General features: G+C 40.7%; 2 protein-coding genes across 2 annotated transcripts; both read right to left on the bottom strand.

Moving 5' to 3' along the window:
- Positions 1–5,798: 5,798 nt before the first annotated feature.
- LOC134632197 (bile salt-activated lipase-like) lies at positions 5,799–11,250 on the bottom strand. Its single transcript, XM_063480850.1, has 11 exons — positions 11,185–11,250; positions 10,924–11,071; positions 10,574–10,693; positions 8,167–8,364; positions 7,925–8,055; positions 7,425–7,532; positions 7,193–7,307; positions 6,808–6,994; positions 6,481–6,684; positions 6,106–6,315; positions 5,799–5,982 (listed from the first exon to the last, which is right to left on the bottom strand). The coding sequence occupies exons 1-11, from the start codon at positions 11,248–11,250 to the stop codon at positions 5,799–5,801; spliced, it is 1,671 nt and encodes a 556-aa protein (XP_063336920.1).
- A 1,955-nt stretch (positions 11,251–13,205) lies between these two features.
- Positions 13,206–20,076, bottom strand: LOC134632196 (bile salt-activated lipase-like). The gene is made up of 11 exons (XM_063480849.1): positions 20,011–20,076; positions 19,618–19,765; positions 19,256–19,375; positions 18,970–19,167; positions 18,728–18,858; positions 18,223–18,330; positions 17,991–18,105; positions 15,587–15,773; positions 15,260–15,463; positions 13,512–13,721; positions 13,206–13,389 (listed from the first exon to the last, which is right to left on the bottom strand). The coding sequence occupies exons 1-11, from the start codon at positions 20,074–20,076 to the stop codon at positions 13,206–13,208; spliced, it is 1,671 nt and encodes a 556-aa protein (XP_063336919.1).
- Positions 20,077–22,373: the final 2,297 nt, after the last annotated feature.

Genomic DNA, 22,373 nt, shown 5'->3' with positions numbered 1-22,373 from the left:
TTTTAGCCTAATGTACAAAATAATTTTGGCTAAGGTTACTCAGAGTTTAAAGGTGAAGCTGGTCAAATAACCTTTTATGTTTCTGCCTTATTTTTTAAGAAGAAAAACTGCACTTTATGTTGAAATTTTTATTATTATTATTTAAAGACAATACCATTTTGAAAATGTACTTAATGTACTTAAAATAGCACTTTATTTTTAAGTCTGCCCAATTGTGGCCAGGGACATTATTTTTGTTTCTCTGTTCTGAATTAAAATGCAGTTTAAATGCTTTTTTAAAATGCTTTCTTCCAGAAATTAAAAGAGGTTGAGTTGTCTATGTCTATTATTTGATTCTGTCGCCCACTAAAACCCTTCTAAATTAAAAAAAAAACATTTGTGTTTTGGGGAAGATTTTCTTGTGTGTTTAAATGCGATTAATCGCGATTAATTAATTACAAAGCCTCTAATTAATAAGTTAATTAATTTTTTTAATCGAGTCCCACCCCTAGTTTTAATGGTTTGGGGCATACTGGGAAGTATATTACATGTATTTCCTAACTGTCTGTCTAACACTGTCATTTGTGGAAAATCCCAATGAACCTCTTGACATCAACTATGAAACAATTCGTTTTTTGGTGAATGGATCATGAAGTAGTTTGTTGGCGCAGTTATAAATTACATTTACATACAGGACAAAAGAGTGCAAGATAAGTATACCACTAGAAATCTGGACTTGAGTAATGTTGTCAATTACTTTGCTGAGTGCAAAGCCAGAAAGATGACATTCAGATTCAACAATAGTTTGTGTTTTTTGGAAAGACTGATGTATGTAGGATATATCGAGAAGCTGGTTCATTAGAAATAATTATTGAATGAGGAATTCTATTCATTAGTGTGATGGTTTGGTACAGTGACCACAGTGAAGATCTGTAGTTAATGGACTTCACCCGACTTCCGTCTGAGATTGCTGTTCATGGCACCGGAATGATACAGTTAATACTGTTAATTATAGCTGTACTATACAATTTTGCATTTACACAGTGTGTGTCTGTGTGAGAGAGAGACAGAGCGAGAGAGTGAGATAGTGTGTATTCTCGGGTACAACTTGGTACCAATAACCAAGGTAATGATAACCAAAAAATCTCTGCCCCAGGCCCTATCATACAGTTGGCACACCTCTGCTTGTAAACAGTATCAACTGACACTGTACTTAAACTTAGCTAAATAAGGCTAACTATAGCCCAGATCAGGGGTCGGCAACCCTGTGGCACGCGAAGGGTTAACTGATGGCACGACCATAGCTGGACTGGTCATGGGACGATGGATGTGTAAAAAATAACTCAGTTGTTTGAAAGGGGAGGCAGGAGGAGGAGAGACCCGAGGCCGGTCCGAGTGTCAGGTGAACTAAACTTCAGGTAAGAAGTTATGACCTGCAGTCTATCTGGGTCAGATATAAACCAAGTGTAGGTGTAGTTTATTTTCGTTGTGCTGACTTTTTACAATCAGTTACAATAACTCGTACTGCGTACTAGCTAGCATGACGGAGTTTATATACTGCTGGGTGGGTGCTATGATGTTACTGATAGTGAACTTTATTTTATTCATAAGGTTAGTTAGTAGAGTTGCCAACCGTCCCGTAAAAAACGAAATCGTCCCGTATTCAGAGAAAATATTACGCGTTTCGTATTGAGCTGTAAAGGAACACAGTTTGTCCCGTACTTCAGCTAGAATGGAAAAAGACACAAAGCTGGAGTTATTCTGCGTCTTTACGCTGCACAGCTGTCTCTTCTTCTCTCATTCTCTCCCCTCTCTCTCCTGTTGCTACTTCAATCATGAAACTGATCAATGATCAGCTGATCGGCTTTTCTCTCTTGTTTGTTTATCGCCCACTTTGCGCCAGAAAGAGGAAACCAGCGGCGGTCGCGCTAAACAACAGCAGCACATTTAAGCTTGATAAGCTGTTGTTAGAATTTAATATTACTTTCTAGTATCAGCTGAGGTTTGCTGGAGCCACAGCTGTAAAAGCTGCTGGTCCTGATATCGGTTTGGATATGTGGTGAGAGGGAAACATGAAGATGAAACCAGGAGATGTCCTTACCGAATCATCAGAGCTGAACAGGTGATGGAGAAACTGGTTTACCTTTTAGATGACATGAATGAGTTGAAGGGAAGTTATGAACTGTTTCTGATTGACAAATAACACCAGGATCCTTTTCTACGTAAGCTGACAGCTGGTAACTGTGCAGGGGCGGGTCTAGCAACGTTTTGCCAGGGGGCCAGGTGGGGCATTAACAGGGAAAGGGGGGCACAAAGAAATACTTTTCTTTCTTATTCTCATTTAAATTGTCTCGCTTTTCATAAATAATTATCTGAATCTTACAACCAAAGTTTTTATCTGGCATAAAATGTATAGAAATTATACATACCAACAAGACAGCGTACATCACTGTCACAACAGCGTTTGTTTTCATTCAAAGGCTTTATGGCTTTTCCTGGTGGGCCGGTCTCTAGTCAAAAAGCCCAGGCCGATTTTTTGTCCCAGTCCACCCCTGGGCACGACACGCAGTGAATTAATCTGAGAAGTTGCATTAAAAAATAAATGGCCGGGCCAGCGATGCACATTGCAAATTAGCTCACATAGACACATTACTTGTGCCGCTTCTTAATGATGGTATCTTAGCTAACAACCCCAACTACCAGATTCAACTTGTAATTGGCTAAAAATAACTTAGCCTACCGGTGAGAGGGACGTTGCTAGCTGTCAGTTTTTTCAAGCAATGTTGAAATTTCCACATTCCAACACTTCAAATGCTTCAGGAGCTGTCCGTTCAGCGCAGCATCAGCACCACGGAAATACATGTATACATCCGTAGACTCGAGACTGATCAAACCAGAAAGCTTTAATGAGCAGCTGGATTTGTCTCGCATTAACTGGCTGAGTTAATGCCAGTTAATGTGACATCGAAATGCAGCTGATTGAACTGAAAACCTCGACTTTGTGGGGGTGAAAGTTTGCAGAACTACGAACCCAGCTGGAATCCACAGCTGTGCGTGTTCATGGAGCTTGCATTTTCACCTGCTGGACATCACTACCTGACAAGTTTAACTGTCTTCAGAACATTGCAGAGGCCTTATTGACAGTATTTGGCTCTACATCTTTTCACTTGCTCTTGACGAAGGCGGTCGCACTTTTCTCCTCTCCTCCTCCTCTCCCTTAGCTTCCCTGCTTAGCCTCTTGTGTCTTGTCTAGTCTCGTGTTTTTTGTATTACTTTCCCTGGAACACTCTCTCACAGTCTGTTCTCTAAAACCTAAAAGAGGAATTATGGATTTGATCAATCTGGTCCCTGAATGCAATTGACACCCTTTTCTCAACGAGAAGTCTGGGCTCGGGTGAGCCTGAGTGCTGAAGATCTACCTATTCGGAACCATGATAACAGGGTTCTTGCTGATCGGAGCTGGCTTGGCCCTGGCTTATCGAAGAATTAAGAAAGCGGAACCGGCTGTTCAAACCCCCACAAGGCTGCCCGCTGGGATTGAAACGATGGGACGAGGCGTGAGTTCTCAAAATGGGCTCATTGAGTGCAGCATGGATAAGATCTTGGAGAAGTTTACAGCTGCCGTGAATACTCAGAATAAGACCTCTGAGCGCAAACTGGATTACATCTTGGAGGGGCTCGCTCGGAATAACACTTCTGAGCGCAAATTGGATCACATCTTGGAGAAGCTCACTGCGGTCGTGAGTTCTCAGTATCGGCGCTTTGAGCACAAGAATGACAACATCACGGAGCGTAAGTTTGATAACATCATGGAGAAGCTCACGGCTCTCCAACGGGAGATTGAGAAACCAGTGTCGGACTGTTAGAACAGCTTTGAAATTCATATGAGTTGTTCGCACTAAAGTAAAAACTACCATCATTTCATGTGGATACCCTTTGGCGCCAGCTGCGGTCTCAAGGCTCGAGCTGAACAAAAACACCCTGATAATGACTGTGTTTAGACTGTTCTTCCCATTCTATGCAAGGCCACCTGGGTTGGCTGGAAGACTGTTTACTTAGCCTGGCAGGGCGAAGGACACTGTCTCAGCTGAACTCTGGACACATACACACACACACGCACACAGACATATATATACACATGCAGATATACACTCATCCCCCCTCCCCCTCCAAATGCCTTCGACACTTATTCCCCTCCGATGCTGACGGTGGATCAAGGAGACCAGCGCTTATGCTGCAGGCCCGGATGTACTGTCTACATTGGCTATCTCTCACCCTTTACCCATCCCTGTTGCTTGTCATGTGTTTCTTTGGTGTATTAAGAGTTTTTTTTCATGTGCTTTGTGCAGAGGTGTTTTTTTCTGTTCTCAAACTGATCTCCCTGTTGGAGCTCAGTCTGGGGGGAGTTATTTTTTTTCTCCTTATCTTTCCTCATGTGGTGCATTTTCCATTGTTATACCTCTCTGACCTGTCTTCCCCATGTGATGTTTTTGTGTAATGTATGTATGGTCGGAGGGTAAGATGGCGCCGCCATTGCGTGCAATAGGTCGGCAGCCTTAACATGAAATTTCCCCTTGTGGGACTAATAAAGGTATCTTATCTACATATCTGTGTGAGCAGATTTTCTCTCACATGAAGAGTGTCCTCAGGTAGCCGTCTGAATGCTGGACACTCGGAGACCTGTATCTCTGAGTGGGAGACCAGAGATCACATTAACATGTGTATCTCTGTATTAACAAACATGCCATATTGGCCCAGTTTATTTTTCTTATGATTGTTGTGAGGAGACCATAAATAGCATTTGCATTTTCTGTTGTACAGATCATTTCCTGTTCTTGTTATGGACAAAAAGTGTCTTTTTTTGTTTCCAAATAGCTGATAACTATTCGCTGATAGCTGCCAACATCTGCGAAAGTTGTTCTATATAGTGTGTAACTGTTAATATAGAGCGTTATTAAATTTATTGCTAATGCAATCATATGGCACATTGACTTCTGAGGACATTTTAGATGGCACTCATCATCAGAAAGGTTGCCTACCCCTGGCCTAGATGGTAGCAAAATGCAGGATACTTTTAATGGATAGCTGATAAAGCTGGATAAGTTAGCATCATCTGATTCTGGTTTGCATTACAAAGTTAGCATGTTTTGGAAATTTAATGAACAACATGTTACATAGAAGTGCTGATCAGTGTATCAACTGAGATCCTATCTTTACAGCTTCAGATGGTCATATTCAGGGGTGCACATAAGTGGTCCGCAGGTGCACATTCGCTGTCAAAATAAAAGACGCGCACCAGATAAGAAGTTGCAATGCGCGTTTGCGTACATATAAAAGGCACTGTTTTTGTCTGCTAGAGTGGGATTTTCATGGCATATTCTGCACCAAATCTCTGTGCGTTCATCATTTGTTTGAAGCCAGCTCACCTCCTGCAACCACTTTTCCGAGAGTACGCGCTTCTTTTGCGGTTCGGACTCCTTCTGACATTTCTTTGGAGGTGGAGGAACACCAAAGTAATTGCGTAAAGGAGCTTGCTTCTTCGACATCTTTAAGAGTTCTAAACAAATGTCTGTCCTCCTCCAGAAAATCTTATGTACGCAAACACGCGTTGCAACTTCTTATCTGGTGCGCGTCTTTTATTTTGACAGCAAATGCGCACCTGCGGACCACTTATGTGCACCCCTGGTCATATTGTAAATCCAAACACATGATCAAATAAACCCAACAGATTAGTATTTTTGTCTGCTATCCATTTATTTTTCATGAGCTAGTGATGCAATACTTGTCTACACATATCCACAGGTGACAGCACATGCTGCTTATTCTGAAACAACTGTGGGAAGGCTGGGCAGGATCCTGGTCCAGAAATTCACGTAAGGCATCCTCATTTTCTGTTGCACGTAGTTGTTGTTCATATCAGAATGGATCTCCAGGAACTGTGGTGCACTTCTGGTGAACGTTGGCCAGTTAACAGGCACGCTTGAGCCTCCGTTGTTGGGATCTCTGTGGACATAAACAGAAAAAAGTAAAACATAAATACAGCAGCTTAATTTATATTTCAATACTTGATTTAGTTGTTTGAGGTCTGTGATACTCTGACAATCGTTTGTGTCTACAGAATTATACCCAGTTTTGGCAAAGTTGGTCCAGTAGGAGATCATGGCGCCGGAGACACGGCGATGGCTTGGCCAGTATCCAAGTGGTGTGGTGAAGGGCTTTCCGAACACATACTGCAGGTCGTCAGCGTGGTCAGCTCCCATCCAGCTTGGGTAGGGCATGATAAGACCACCCATACGGTTGGGCTCAGAGAAGAGGTAGGAGTAGGTGCGCCCAGTTCTTTAGTGAGAGGGGGAAAAAAAAACATTGACGTGACAATAACTACACCACTGACAAAAACAATTTGATTATTATTTCTGTAATTATTTATATGAATGAAATTTTACTGAGACCACTATTATCTCATTAAACTGTGACATCTGTATTGCAAGATAATATTCTCACGTGGCATGGTCAGTATGTAGATAAAGGGCAGCCTGTGTAGGAACCAGGAAGATGTAGTCCGTTCCTATTCCCACAATGGTTTTCTTGATGGTCTCCTGGCTGGGATTGCTTCCCCAGTTTGAAGTATAGGTGGAGTAGGCATTGTTCAGACCAACTGCGCCCTTCTCTTTTGTGTACGCTCCCAAGAGCCTCCTCACATCGTCACTGAAATCAGAAAGTGAGGATTAAGGTCTGATAAAACACCTTACTGTCACCTAAGGTTTGATATAGTGTTACATCCATGTTGGCATTGTTGTTGTTTCAACTGATCAAATGGCTCAAACTCACATAGGGGTGCTAATTAGATCCGAGTTGATTGATGGAACATCTAAAGCAGTGAAAATATGCCCGTCCATGTCATTGACTCCAGCAATGTAATCAATTTCAGCTGCATTGTGGAACAAGTTGGAAGGATCTTCTGGCAAGAAGTCCCCATCAATCACAGGAGACAGGACCAGGTTGAAGACAATGGGGTCTGAGAAATGCAGACAATTAGAACATGTACTATATGCAGAACAAACTTTGTTTTATATATACTGTGTTAGCCAGCATATAGTTTAAACTGTTGGATTTGCTTGTATCCCATTGAACTTTGTGAGCAATCTTGTCAGAAAAGCTTTCATCGTGTCTAAAATGAGAATGTAAAGTAGGCTGTGTGGAATGTAATCCTTACTATCGGGTGAACCAGACAAACTGATAGTGCCTGCCAGTGTTAGGGCTCCAGGATCAGCCATCTTCAAACAGGCAGCCATTCTGTTATCAGTTGGGCAGTTGACCTTCTGAGCAACCTGCAGAGTGGGTAAAAATTAATAATTATGTGCTATTGTTAAAGCTGTGTGCACAGATTTTGTATTCCTTTTATTTGTTCCAAAAGAGTGATTCTATCCAGAGAAGCTGCTTTATACCTCCTCAGCGAACTTGCGAGGGTTCTTGTTAATTCCCCAGGGGCAAAGTGCCACTCCACTCTGGGAGATGGCTCTCCTGATGATCCCTTTATTATGGGGAGTGAGAGTCTGTGGGTGGAAGGTTAGGAAGAATACATAGTTTGATCTTGTGCAACAAGTTTATGGTTTCGAGTGCAAATAGCAAGCAAACAGTTGTAACCACTGTAGCAGATGGGTGAGAACTGGGTCTAGGTCTGCTGTGTGTGTCACTTCAAATAATATAAATTACTAAATTTGATCTGTTGACTGTGATGTTGCTGTATTGCGTTCAGTGTTTTTATTTCAGCAAACAATTTGTGCAAGAATTCTGTTCTTCAGTTTCTTGCAAACTAAGTTGCCAGTGTGAGTTTATAGCTCAAAACTATAGTTTTGTCCAAATATGGTCACTGGTTCTAACAACCAAAGAGTTTGATATATCTGTGTATATATACATATGGATATCTGTGGAAATGTATTTTCACCTGGAAGCTAACACTAGCTCCACCTGCAGATTCCCCAAAGACGGTGATGTTGCCAGGGTCGCCTCCAAATGAGCGGATGTTTCTGTGCACCCAAGCGATGGCAGCCTGCTGATCCCACAAACCGTAGTTTCCTGAGGATCAAATATATTTCAGCTCATGAGAAGAATCACGGCTTTAATGGAAGTATTTTTATAAATGGCAACCTAGCATGTACCAGGCTCTGTAAAGTGTGTGTAACTTACCAGGCAAGCCAGAGTCTCCACTGCTCAGGAAGCCCAGTGTTCCCACACGGTACCCCACCGTCACTACAATAACATTCCCTCTGTCTGCAATCTCCTGTCCGCTGTACAGGTAATTATCCAGGAAGTTCGCACCCATGGAGCCTCCAACCAGGAAGCCTCCTCCATAGATCCAAACCATGACAGGGAGACCGGCAGATACTAGAGGACAAAGTTAGTGAAATTTAGTCTTTGTCTAATTTACATTAAAAAATAAACAAATAACCTAGGGCTGGGCAAGTTAATGCGTTATTATCACATCAACGCATTTATTGATTAATAACGACAATTATTTTATTTTGAAGGTCCATGCTAACTGCCTCGGAACATAAAAAGCCACGGGTCACAGGAGGGATGGGATGTTGATCTGTGCAGGCTTGAAATGGGTGACATTATGCATCTCAACCAATGAGATCATTTATGGTGGGCTTGATAGTACTGCAGGGCAGAGTTGATAGAACTAAAGTTATTTGTAAGAGCTGCAAAGTTGAGTTTTCTTATCATCGGAGTACAGTGGTCTCTCTCTATAACACGGTTCACCTTTTGCAGCCTCGCTGTTTCGCGGATTTTTTTTTTTGTGTGTGCAATTTTGCGTGCTTTTTTCCCCCAGCGCATTGTATTCTGCGTTCTCATTGACTGTAGACCATTGTCAATCAATCTCATGCCGTGTCTCCTGTACAGTACAGAATGTGTTCAGCTTGTCAAATTAACATAAATCTTCGATCGCTAGCAGTGTGACTCTTAAGTGCTGTACTGTATGTTTGTAAGTTATCTCCCCAACAAACACAACAGTGTCGACGAAACCTTTTGCACCGTCAAAGGCACCTGTGGTAGCACCCAAAAGGCAGAGGAAGATGCTAACCACCGCACAAAAAGTTAGACTTCTGGACATGCTAAAGGAAGGTAGACGTTACTGTATTTTTCGGACCATAAGGCACACCGGATTATAAGGCGCATTAAACAGGGTTTGATCTTTGGTTTCATTCTATAATACTGGACTTATGTTTCTACAAAGGTTTGAACTTTGAGAGTGTTTAAACAAGAGAGAAAAGTGTGAAAATGTTCATGTCTGTCTGAGAAAAGTGTATAAAGTGTGTAGTGAGGGGTTTTACAGCCTTAAAACATCTATAATAACTGTAAAAAATAAAGCTGACTACTTCATGGATTTCACCTATCGCTGGTTATTTTTAGAACGTAACTTGCACGATAAACGAGGGACCACTGTACTTCAAGTCTGAAGTATCACTTAAATGCATTACACGCTATTGATGCCAGCAAAACACCCACTCAAACAAACAGTGGCAGGAGGGTCGGCAGACTACGTTGGATGCAGCTTGTAGGAGAAGTATAGTTAAACAAAAGCAGGAGAAGCTAACAATCGCCATAACAAAGTGGCTAGCTACAAACTGCAAGTTGATTATTATCGTGGAAGATGTCGGTCTGAGGAACGTTCTTAGAACTCCAACAAATGGCATGTATGAGCCTCCCTCAAGACACACCAGAATTCACAAGCTGTATAAAAAGGAGAGCACTATGAAAGCAACTGTATTATTATGTGCACTAGCTGTTGCTCCCTCTGGAATCTAGTGGATGTCACTAGGTAACCATAATTACCTGAGAGTTGCAGTACATTATATTGATGAACAGTGGGAGCTGCGTTTGCATGCTCTGACTGCAGCGAAAACAGAAGAGAGTGCCAAAGAGTAAGAAAATTTTAAGTTAGGGGAATAGATAAATGCAGTTAATTTTGTCAACTCAATCTAGATTACTGAAGGTGTGTTTTGGGGTTTTTTTTTGACTGAGATTCTCCACCGGAAATCAAGAACAAACAGACTTCACAGAATAAAAGTCCTTTGACAGTAAATGATCTTGAACATCTCCCTGACAACAGAAAAATGTTTCTGGTGGTACCTGAAAAAAATCAACATATTTATAAATGTTAACTTGCTGTTGATCAAAAGGTGCCTGTTATAAAGTTATGCTCGTGATTCTATGTTGGATCTGATTAGATTTATGTTTATGTTGAGATCGACAAGAAGTGTTTTAACTGCTACTGTGTTAAGGAAATAGTGCTGTTAAAAAGCACCTTATTTCTTTAAAGACGTTGCTAACTGATAGCAACGTTGCTAACTCATATAGCACATCTGCTATATGAGATGTGCACTTCTCATATAGCAGTGCTATGGGTGCCGGTTTAGCTCAGTGGGTGAGCAGGTGTATGGCTGGAAAGCAGTAGACCTGGGTTTGAGTCCGACCTGCAGCCTTTTCCTGCGTGTCCTCGCAGAGAATCATGCAATTCATGCGATCACAATTTAAAAAATGTAATCGTTGCCCAGCACTAAAATAAACTTTTGTGCATTTCTGTTTTTACCTGAGCTGCCATGAGGAACCCAGATGTTAAGGTAGAGACAGTCTGTACTGCCGATGTAGTCAGTCATCAAAAGGTTCACCTGAAGGCATCTGGGCTTGTAGTCTTTGGCCTGTAGAATACCTGACCAGAAACACACATTAAAAGAGTTGACTATTACATTTGAAAAATTATCAGGATACTTTATGTATGTTACTTCACACAGTGCAGGTCTTAGCTTGCCTACCTTTGCAAGTAGTAGAAGTAATTTTCTATTGACTAATTAAAGTTAACAGGAGACATACAGAAAAGGCTGCTGAGAGTTTCAGCGATAACAGCTAAAGAGCGATGAGAAACTCAATCGGTCTACCTACCATCCCAACCACGGTGAGGCCTTGGTTTCTCAAATGTTCCAGGAGCATCAGCAAAGGGAACCCCCAAGAAGATATCCATGGATCGGCCTGATCCCAGACTAATCGATTTTCCCTCAACCTTTCCTCCCTCGGTCTGGACCACACCAAGCTAAAGAGATAAAGCTGTAAATGTTCATACGTTTGTAGCTAAATAGTCTTTGCACAACAAGATGACAAAAAATTCTGTAAACATGAAAAATACATATTTTGTGTGACACTTACAGAGGCCGCAGAGGCCGTCTCTAGAAACAAAGCAACAGCAAACAAAATCCCCAGCTTCAGCATCATGAGTAACTGGCAGCATGGCACTGATTGTCACCCTGACTTTTATAAAGAGGACTCCTCCCCTGGACAACATCTGACCGGTGTGAAGTTTGTGGGCCTGCTTTTCTCACAGTTACATAATATTTAACCACCTTGTGTACATTACACCTTCCCAAATACTTCCCGTGTATCATATCATTATATCATTAATTTCCATATTTTTGAGAAGGAAAATAAGTTGTTTTAGACTCAGTGAGCAGAGAGACAAATTTAGCCAAATGTTCATGTAAGTTGCCTAATGTGTAAGAATGACCACAGGTCAGGATGTATTTTGAAATATTTCACGCAGACAAATAATGACAGTCTGATTCTGGACATGCAAAGAAGGCTACTAGTATTGTGTTTGACATCTAATTTTCTAATTTAGTGAATTACTTCAAAAATAGAGAGCTGGTTCAAAAAAACACACAAACAAACAAAACAGACAGAGATTGTGTTACAGTCCTGACCAGAGCCTTCGTAAGACGTGCAAGTGATTAATCTTTCACGTGTGATTTTGAGTTTTCCCCCTTTTTTCCCCACTATTTATCAGGAAACCATCCTCTATTGAGTTTACACAGCTGTCAGACTGTGCACAGAGTCACACTCCTCTAGCCAATCTGAAAAGTTAACCATTATGTTTTGAATGCTTCAAAACTGAACTGTAAATACCTTTATTGTCGCCTACAATTAATAACTATTTCTACTATAAAGTGCAAATTTGCCGAGTCAGCGTTATCTCTTATGTGCTTTTCTACGGCTACCGATTTTATCTGTGACATAATCTATACACCTATACAGACATGGGTCCATGCATATACAGCAACAGTGTCTGCATGTGCATGACACTCACCTGCCACATATCTAGTCAGCCAATCACATGACAGCAACTACTGCATTTAGGGATGTAAACATGGTCCAGATGACCTGCTGAGCCCCCAAATGGCAAAGAAAAGCAATTTAAGTGACTTTGAATGTGACTTGGTTGTTGGTGCTAGTCTGTGTATTTCAGAAACTGCTGATCTACTGGGAGTTTCCCTCACAATCATCTCTAGTGTTCAAAGGTCATGGTCTGAAAATGAGAAAATGAGCAGTGAACAGCAGTTCTCTGGGTGAAAAATGCCTTGTTGATGTCAAACATCAGAGGAGTTGGCTTTTAGGTTTGTTAGGTATGAAGCTATCATTAGCTTGCTAGCCCTGACATCTCCACATATATATATTTAGAGCTTCAGGTGTAAATTCAAATAGATCAAATAAAACTAAGACAACCATATTTGTCTCTGCTATGCTAATTTTTTAATGAACTAGCACTGATACTGATACTTTAGATCAACATGCGGGGAGCACATGCTCCGTCTTCAGAACCCACTGTGGGAAGGCTGTGCAGGATGCTGGTCCAGAAATGCACATAACACAGCCTCATTTCCTGCCTTATGTAGTTCTGGTTCATGTCAGAATTGATCTCCAGGAACTTGTCACCACTTGTTGGTATCTCTGTTAACATAACCAAAAAATGAAAACGTTACTGGTGTGTTTTTAATTTATATTACAATAACTGATTCAGTTGATGGATTTCTGTGACACTCCTATCTATTGTGTCTGCAGTTATACCCAGTTTTGGCGAAATCAGTCCAGTAGGAGATCAAGTAGTCAGAGAAATGGGAATGGCTTCGCCAGTATAAAAGTGGTGAGCTGAAAGGCTTTCCGAACACGTACTGCAGGTTGTCAGCATGGTTAGCTCGAAAATTTTATGCAGAAGTGCTGATCAGTATATAAGCTGAGATCCTATATTTAGAGCTTCATATGGTCATATTGTAAATCCAAACACATGATCAAATAAACCCAACAGATTAGTATTTTTGTCTGCTATCCATTTATTTTTCATGAGCTAGTGATGCAATACTTGTCTACACATATCCACAGGTGACAGCACATGCTGCTTATTCTGAAACAACTGTGGGAAGGCTGGGCAGGATCCTGGTCCAGAAATTTACATAAGGCATCCTCATTTTCTGTTGCACGTAGTTGTTGTTCATGTCAGAATTGATCTCCAGGAACTGTGGTGCACTTCTGGTGAACGTTGGCCAGTTAACAGGCACGCTTGAGCCTCCGTTGTTGGGATCTCTGTGGACATAAACAGAAAAGGTAAAACATAAATACAGCAGCTTAATTTATATTTCAGTTCTTGATTTAGTTGCTTGGTTTCTGTGATACTCTGACAATCGTTTGTGTTTATAGAATTATACCCAGTTTTGGCAAAGTTGGTCCAGTAGGAGATCATGGCGCCGGAAACACGGCGATGGTTGTCCCAGTATCCAAGTGGTGTGGTGAAGGGCTTTCCAAACACGTACTGCAGGTCGTCAGCATGGTCAGCTCCCATCCAGCTTGGGTAGGGCAATAAAGGACCGCCCAGACGGTTGGGCTCAGAGAAGAGGTAGGAGTAGGTGCGCCCAGTTCTTTAATGAGAGGGGGAATAAAACAGTGATGTGACAATAACTACTCCACTGACAAAAACAACTGGAGTTTCGTTTCTGTAATTATTTATATGAATGAAATTTTACTGAGACCACTATTATCTCATCAAACTGTGACATCTGTATCGCAAGATAATATTCTCACTAGAGATGGCACGATACCACTTTTTTATGTCAGATACCGATATAAATTTGGATATCTGCCGATACCAATATTAATCCGATATAATGTATTTTATAATCAATAAAATTGTTTTTTTATATCTTGCTGCATTTTGTATAAGTTCATACTCAGGTTTTAAAAAACAAAACACTAAAGCTATTCTGTTATACCTGTATGCAAAAAATACACTGCACCCAAAATATTTCATAGTTCAGCAAAACTGATCAATCTAATAAACTTGAACCTACACCATCCTCCCTACTCTGGTATTTTAAAGAGTAAACAACCTAACTAATAAGGTTGCCAATTCCCAGCAAAAAAAAAAAAAAAAATAGGGAACCACCCCCCATCCTCCACCTTGTGATGCTTAATCGACGTAATCAACTTTAATTTAATGCACGTGTAAAACAAATGCACAGAAATCAATTATATTTCTACAATAATTAGACAGATTCAACATTTTTCTTCAACAGAATTGCAGACCGCACAGATGGTATCTTCCCAAAGGAAAAAGTACTGTAGGTACTACTATTACTAGGGTATATATTAGACTTAATAGTTACTATATACAATAATGGATTTCTATACATTTTACATCAGATGAAAACTTTGGTTGTAAGATTCAGATAATTATTTTTTTAAAACTAGACACGAGAATAAGAAAGAAAAGTACTTCTTTGCGCCCCCCTTTCTCTGTTAATGCCCTACCTGGCCCCCTAGCAAAACTTTGCTAGACCCGTCCCTGCACAGTTACCAGCCGTCAGCTACGTTGAAAAGGATCCTGGTGTAGAAAATAATATTAAATGAATCTTAACAACAGCTTATCAAGCTTAAACATGCTGCTGTTGCTTATTATTTCCTCTTTCTGGCGCAAAGTGGGCGATAAACAAGAGAGACGGATTCGCAGCAGAAAAGCCGATCAGATGATCATTGATCAGTTTCATGATTGAAATAGCAACAGGAGAGGGAGAGGATGGGAGGCAGTCGCTCCATATATCGGTTGTTAAGCTTAACATCGGAATGCTTTACAAACATTCAGAGGTGAACTTACACGCTTGCTTTACTTCTCTGGGATACCTTTCTCTGAGATTAAATGCCGGTTTGGAAGCACGTATCCAGGCTCCAAATGCTCAACCAGACCGCCGACAGGTCTCGCACGCTACAGCCGCTCTATCACGTGACGCATACCGCTCCGACGTGCTATAAGGTCATGAGCTGGCTTATGCTATGTCACAAGTTTTGTGAAGTGGTTTTGTGATATTTAATGGATCAGATTACATTTTTTATTTCTCTCCGATATCCGATCCAGTAATTTAGGTCATTCGTAATATCGGATCGGTCCATCTCTAATTCTCACATGGCATGGTCAGCATGTAGATAAAGGGCAGCCTGTGTAGGAACCAGGAAGATGTAGTCCGTTCCTACACCCACAATGGTTTTCTTGATGGTCTCCTGGCTGGGATTGCTTCCCCAGTTTGAAGTATAGGTGGAGTAGGCATTGTTCAGACCAACTGCGCCCTTCTCCTTTGTGTACGCTCCCAAGAGCCTCCTCACATCATCACTGAAATTAGAAAGTGAGGATTAAGGTCTGATAAAACACCTTACTGTCAACTAAGGTTTGATATAGTGTTACATCCATGTTGGCATTGTTATTGTTTCAACTGATCAAATGGCTCAAACTCACATAGGGGTGTCAACCAGATCTGAGTTGACTGATGGAACATCTAAGGCAGTGAAAATATGCCCGTCCATGTCATTGACTCCAGCAATGTAATCAATTTCAGCTGCATTGTGGAACAAGTGGGAAGGATCGTCCGGCAAGAAGTCCCCATCAATCACAGGAGACAGGACCAGGTTGAAGACAATGGGGTCTGAGAAATGCAGACAATTAGAACATGTATTATATGCAGAACAAACTTTGTTTTATATGTTAGCCAGCATATAGTATAAACTGTTGGATTTGCTTATATCCTGTCGTGGAAGCTTTCCATTTAAATAAAGCCTGCAGACAAGTGGTGAGCCGTAGCTAACATTCTTTAATAAAGACAAAGAACAGAAAACCAAGCTTGGTGGAGAGCATGCATGATCGCGGGGCAGACGGTCAGCAGAGTCTCTCTCTGAGCCTAGCATGGCTCTCAGTTAAATACCTTCTCCAGGAACAAAAGGCAGTACACAGCTGTTTCACACCTTAAGGTTCACACTCCCTTGCTACCTCCTAGAGTCCTCAAAGAGACAAAAGACTCGTCCTAGGGAGTTGTCTACTTCCCCCCAACTTCCTTACCAGACCCCCACCATCTGTCTAACTGCATGAGTGTGAGACATGCTAAACTCCAGTTGCACTAAGGCATTATAAAATAAAATAATGTGAATAATACAAACCGGATTCCAAAAAAGTTGGGACACTAAACAAATTGTGCATAAAAACTGAATGCAATGATGTGGAGATGGCAAATGTCAATATTTTATTCAGAATAGAACGTAGATGACAGATCAAAAGTTCAATCCGAGAAAATGTATCATTTTAAAGGGAAAACATGTTGATTCAAAATTTCACGGTGTCAACAAATCCCAAAAAAGTTGGGATAAGTAGCAATAAGAGGCTGGAAAAAGTAAATTTGAGCATAACGAAGAGCTGGAAGACCAATTAACACTAATTAGGTTAATTGGCAACATGATTGGGTATAAAAAGAGCTTCTCAGAGTGGCAGTGTCTCTCAGAAGCCAAGATGGGTAGAGGATCACCAATTCCCACAATGTTGCGCAGAAAGATAGTGGAGCAATATCAGAAAGGTGTTACCCAGCGAAAAATTGCAAAGATTTTGCAGTTATCATCATCAACTGTGCATAACATCATCCAAAGATTCAGAGAATCTGGAACAATCTCTGTGCGTAAGGGTCAAGGGCGTAAACCCATACTGGATGCCCGTGATCTCCGGGCCCTTAAACGACACTGCACCACAAACAGGAATGCTACTGTAAAGGAAATCACAGAATGGGCTCAGGAATACTTCCAGAAACCATTGTCAGTGAACACAATCCACCGTGCCATCCGCCATTGCCAGCTGAAACTCTACAGTGCAAAGAAGAAACCATTTCTAAGCAAGATCCACAAGCTCAGGCATTTTCACTGGGCCAGGGATCATGTAAAATGGAGTGTGACAAAATGGAAGACTGTTCTGTGGTCAGACGACTCACGATTCGAAGTTCTTTTTGGAAATATGGGACGCCATGTCATCCGGACCAAAGAGGACAAGGACAACCCAAGTTGTTATCAACGCTCAGTTCAGAAGCCTGCGTCTCTGATGGTATGGGGTTGCATGAGTGCGTGTGGCATGGGCAGCTTGCATGTCTGGAAAGGCACCATCAATGCAGAAAAATATATTCAGGTTCTAGAACAACATATGCTCCCATCCAGACGTCATCTCTTTCAGGGAAGACCCTGCATTTTCCAACAAGATAATGCCAGACCACATTCTGCATCAATCACAACATCATGGCTGCGTAGGAGAAGGATCCGGGTACTGAAATGGCCAGTCTGCAGTCCAGATCTTTCACCTATAGAGAACATTTGGCGCATCATAAAGAGGAAGGTGCAACAAGGAAGGTCCAAGACGATTGAACAGTTAGAGGCCTGTATTAGACACGAATGGGAGAGCATTCCTATTGCTAAACTTGAGAAACTGGTCTCCTCGGTCCCCAGACGTCTGTTGAGTGTTGTAAGAAGAAGGGGAGATGCCACACAGTGGTGAAAATGGCCTTGTCCCAACTTTTTTGGGATTTGTTGACACCATGACATTTTGAATCACCATATTTTTCCCTTAAGATGATAGATTTTCTCAGTTTCAACTTTTGTTCCGTGATTTATGTTCTATTCTGAATAAAATATTGACATTTGCCATCTCCACATCATTGCATTCACTTTTTATGCACAATTTGTTTAGTGTCCCAACTTTTTTGGAATCCGGTTTGTACTAAATAAAATAAATTCTTATACAATTCCATTAAACTTTGTGAGCAATCTTGTCAGAAAAGCTTTCATCGTGTCTAAAATTAGAATGTAAAGTAGGCTGTGTGGAATGTAATCCTTACTATCGGGTGAAGCGGACAAACTGAGAGGGCCTGCCAGTGTTAGGGCTCCAGGATCAGCCATCTTCAAACAGGCAGCCATTCTGTTATCAGTTGGGCAGTTGACCTTCTGAGCAACCTGCAGAGTGGGTGTAAATTAATAATTATGTGCCACTGTTAAAGCTGTTTGCACAGATTTTGTATTCCTTTTATTTGTTCCAAAAGAGTGATTCTATCCAGAGAAGCTGCTATGTACCTCCTCAGCGAACTTGCGAGGGTTCCTGTTGATTCCCCAGGGGCAAAGTGCCACTCCACTCTGGGAGATGGCTCTCCTGATGATCCCTTTATTGTGGGGAGTGAGAGTCTGTGGGTGGAAGGTTAGAAAGAATACTTAGTTTAAAGCATGTCTGGTGCAACAACTTTATGGTTTCCAGTAGCAAATAGCAAGCAAACAGTTGTAACCACTGTAGCAGATGGGTGAGAACCAGGTCTAGGTCTGCTGTAAGTGTCACCTCAACATAAATTACTAAATTTGATCTGTTGACTGTGATGTTGCTGTATTGTGTTCAGTGTTTTTATTTTAGCAAACAGTTTGTGCAAGAATTCTCTTCTTCAGTTTCTTGCAAACTAAGTTGCCAGTGTGAGTTTATAGCTCAAAACTCTATAGTCTTGTCCAAATATGGTCACTGGTTCTAACAACCAAAGAGTTTGATATATCTGTGTATATATACATATGGATATCTGTGGAAATGTATTTTCACCTGGAAGCTAACACTAGCTCCACCTGCAGATTCCCCAAAGACGGTGATGTTGCCAGGGTCGCCTCCAAATGAGCGGATGTTTCTGTGCACCCAAGCGATGGCAGCCTGCTGATCCCACAAACCGTAGTTTCCTGAGGATCAAATATATTTCAGCTCATGAGAAGAATCACGGCTTTAATGGAAGTATTTTTATAAATGGCAACCTAGCATGTACCAGGCTCTGTAAAGTGTGTGTAACTTACCAGGCAAGCCAGAGTCTCCACTGCTCAGGAAGCCCAGTGTTCCCACACGGTACCCCACCGTCACTACAATAACATTCCCTCTGTCTGCAATCTCCTGTCCGCTGTACAGGTAATTATCCAGGAAGTTCGCACCCATGGAGCCTCCAACCAGGAAAGCTCCTCCATAGATCCAAACCATGACAGGGAGACCGGCAGATACTAGAGGACAAAGTTAGTGAAATTTAGATCTTTGTCTAATTTACATTAGAAAATACATAAATCAACTTTTGTGCATTTTTGTTTTTACCTGAGCTGCCATGAGGAACCCAGATGTTAAGGTACAGACAGTCTGTACTGCCGATGTAGTCATTCATCAAAACAGTCAACTGAAGGCATCTGGGCTTGTAGTCTTTGGCCTGTAGAATACCTGACCAGAAACACACATTAAAAGAGTTGAATATTACATTTGAAAAAACATCAGGATACGTTATGTATATTAGTATAACACATTAGTTCACACAGTGCAGTTCTTAGCTTGCCTGTGTTTGTGAGTAGTAGGTGTAATTTTCTATTGACTGATTAAAGTTAACAGGAGACATACAGAAAAGGCTGCTTGAGTTTCAGAGATAACAGCTAAAGAGTGATGAGAAACTCAATCGGTCTACCTACCATCCCAACCACGGTGAGGCCTTGGTTTCTCAAATGTTCCAGGAGCATCAGCAAAGGGAACCCCTAAGAAGATATCCATGGATCGGCCTGATCCCAGACTAATCGATTTTCCCTCAACCTTCCCTCCCTCGGTCTGCACCACACCAAGCTAGAGATAAAGCACAATGAGATTAAGGGAAAAAATGTTAACTATTGAAAACATTAAGCTTTAGTGATTTTCTTTACCACATTGATTAAATTTAGCACAAAACATTTAGATTTGCAGAATTTGACTCTTTTGTAATCACAAATTTGGGAATAAATGTTCACACATTTGTAGCTAAATAGTCTTTGCACAGCAAAATGACAAAGATTATGTAAACCTGAAAAATACATATTTTGTGTAACACTTACAGAGGCCGCAGAGGCCGTCTCTAGAAACAAAGCAACAGCAATCAAAATCCCCAGCTTCAGCATCATGAGTAACTGGCAAAATCACACTAATTGTCACCCTGACTTTTATAAAGCGGACTCCTCCCCTGGACAACATCTGACCAGCGTTACGTTTGTGGACCTGCTTTTCTCACAGTTATATAATATTTAATCACCTTGTGTACACTACACCTTCCCGAATATTTCTCATGGATCTCAGTATATCATTAATTTCCATATTTTCTAGAAGGAAATTAAGTGGTTTTAGACTCAGTGACCAGAGAGACAAATTTAGCCAAATGTTCATGAACATTGGCTAATGGAGTGAACTTGAGTAAGAATGACTATAGCTCTTTTTAAAATATTTCATGGAGACAAGTAATGACATCCTAACTAAGGTTAAGTGAAAAATGGCCAGTGTTTATTTTAATTTCGATACTTTTTTTTTCTATTTGTCTCTTTTGCAGGTTTTCGCTGTACAAAACTCTGCACACAAGTTCTGGACGAGCAAAGAGGGCTACTAGTATTGTACTTGGCTTTTAATTTTTTTAATTTAATGAGTTTACTTCAAAAAGAGAGAATGTTTAAAAAAACACACAAACAAAGAAAACAAAGAAAACAGTCCTGTATAATCCTTCGTAAGAGGTGCAAGTGATTAATCTTTCACGTGTGATCTTGAGTTTTCTCCTGTTTTTTCCACTATTTATCAGGAAACCATCCTCTATTAAGTTTATACAGCTGTCAGACTGTGCCCACAGTCACACTGCTCTAGCCAATCTGAAAAGTTAGCCATTATGTTTTGAATGCTTCAAAATTGAATTGTAAATATCTTTATTGTTGCCTCCAGCCCTAGAATGGTCTGAAAATGAGAAAATGACAAGTGAGCAGCAGTTCTCTGGCCACAAAATGCCTTGCTGATGTCAAATGTCAAAGGAGGTGGCTAAACTTCTTCAAGCTAAAAGGAAGGCAAAAGTAACTGAAGCAACCACTTGAAGTCATTCTGTCTGGAAGCAACAGTTCAAACTACTGGCAGTGACATAATGATGTGGACGATGTTTTTTGGCACACTTTGGACCCATTAATACCAATTGAGCATTGTTTAAATGCCACAGGTTATCTGAATATTGAAACTAACCGTGCCAATCCCTTCATGACAACTGTTTTCCCACCTTTGGCAAGATGCTTCAAGCAGGATAATGCATCATGTCACAGAACTCAGATCATCTCAAATTGGTTTCTTGAACATGACAACCAGTCCAATGTGCTTAAATGGCCTCCACAAAAACCAAACCTAAATCCAGTTGAGCACCTTTGGGATGTGGTAGAATAAGAGATGTGCATCATGCATTCAATGCTAACAAATCTACAGCAACTGTGTGAAGCTATCATGCCAATATGGATCGAATTCTCTGAGGAATGTTTCCAACATCTTGTTGAATCTATGTAGCAAAGGATTCAGGCTGCTCTGAAGGTAAAATGGCACCAAACCCAATACAAGGAAGGTGTAGCGTACTTAATAAAGTGGCCAATGAGTGTATAGCTACACAATACCAGAAAAAAAAAAAGCTTTTAAAAATGTCTTTACTTACATTTAAATAAATTGGTCACATTTTAAATAAATGATGGAAACTATTAACATAATGTCAACAAAATGGTTTTAAGGTGTTGCATGGAATCTATGATTTCAGCCTCCATCTCATTTTCATTTCTTTCAAATGGCAGGAAATTATTTCCCTCATTCTCCTCTTCATCTTCTTCATTTTCATACTCGTCTTCATCTCTCTCTTTTCTGCACACTCATCTTTCACTGGAGAAACTTTGACCTTTATGTCTTTGCTGTCTTGGGTAATATTGCCGACGCTGAAGGAGAAAAATAAAATCCTACTAGCTGACACATTTCTTACACAAGTCAAATCACTGTCTCCTTTCATGTCATAATAACAGGTGAATTATCTTTTTGGATGAGGTGGCCAAATTTGCTGAGTGAGATACCCATTATGAATGTGGGCATTAGGAGGTGACATGATCGGTATCTGGGACCACAAAATCACTAAACACAGAAAAAAAGGAACTTTACTTCTTTGTACAATATTTTTGCAAAATCATTTCACTTTTTAAGAAGAGAAAAATATGAGGAACCATAGAAAATTTAACCCAGAGTGTTAAAGCACTGAGCTGTATTGTCTCTTGTCCTGTCCTTGTTTATCTTACATAGATATAGTTAGTATTAGGGCCTTTTTTATCTTTTTCATTTTATTAAAATTTTGTGAGTTATTTATTTGTAATTTCTAGTTTTGTATCCATTGTAGATATATTTTGATATTCTTATAAATGCACCGTGGGTG

The sequence above is a fragment of the Pelmatolapia mariae genome, linkage group LG7 (genome assembly GCF_036321145.2).
Source record: "Pelmatolapia mariae isolate MD_Pm_ZW linkage group LG7, Pm_UMD_F_2, whole genome shotgun sequence".
Lineage (NCBI taxonomy): Eukaryota > Metazoa > Chordata > Actinopteri > Cichliformes > Cichlidae > Pelmatolapia > Pelmatolapia mariae.
Note: the sequence above shows the minus strand (reverse complement) of the source record. Positions and strands in the feature narration are given on the sequence as shown.

Coding starts and splice junctions, on each gene's coding strand:
- LOC134632197 (XM_063480850.1), bottom strand. CDS start 11,250: ATGATGCTGAAGCTGGGGATTTTGTTTGCTGTTGCTTTGTTTCTAGAG. Junction 8,365..10,573: donor GGTTCCTCATGGCAGCTCAG/GTAAAAACAGAA, acceptor TTTGTCCTCTAG/TATCTGCCGGTCTCCCTGTC. Junction 6,995..7,192: donor TTTGTCTGGTTCACCCGATA/GTAAGGATTACA, acceptor TGCATTTCTCAG/ACCCCATTGTCTTCAACCTG.
- LOC134632196 (XM_063480849.1), bottom strand. CDS start 20,076: ATGATGCTGAAGCTGGGGATTTTGATTGCTGTTGCTTTGTTTCTAGAG. Junction 15,774..17,990: donor TTTGTCCGCTTCACCCGATA/GTAAGGATTACA, acceptor TGCATTTCTCAG/ACCCCATTGTCTTCAACCTG. Junction 13,722..15,259: donor CTACATGCTGACCATGCCAT/GTGAGAATTAGA, acceptor CTCTCATTAAAG/AACTGGGCGCACCTACTCCT.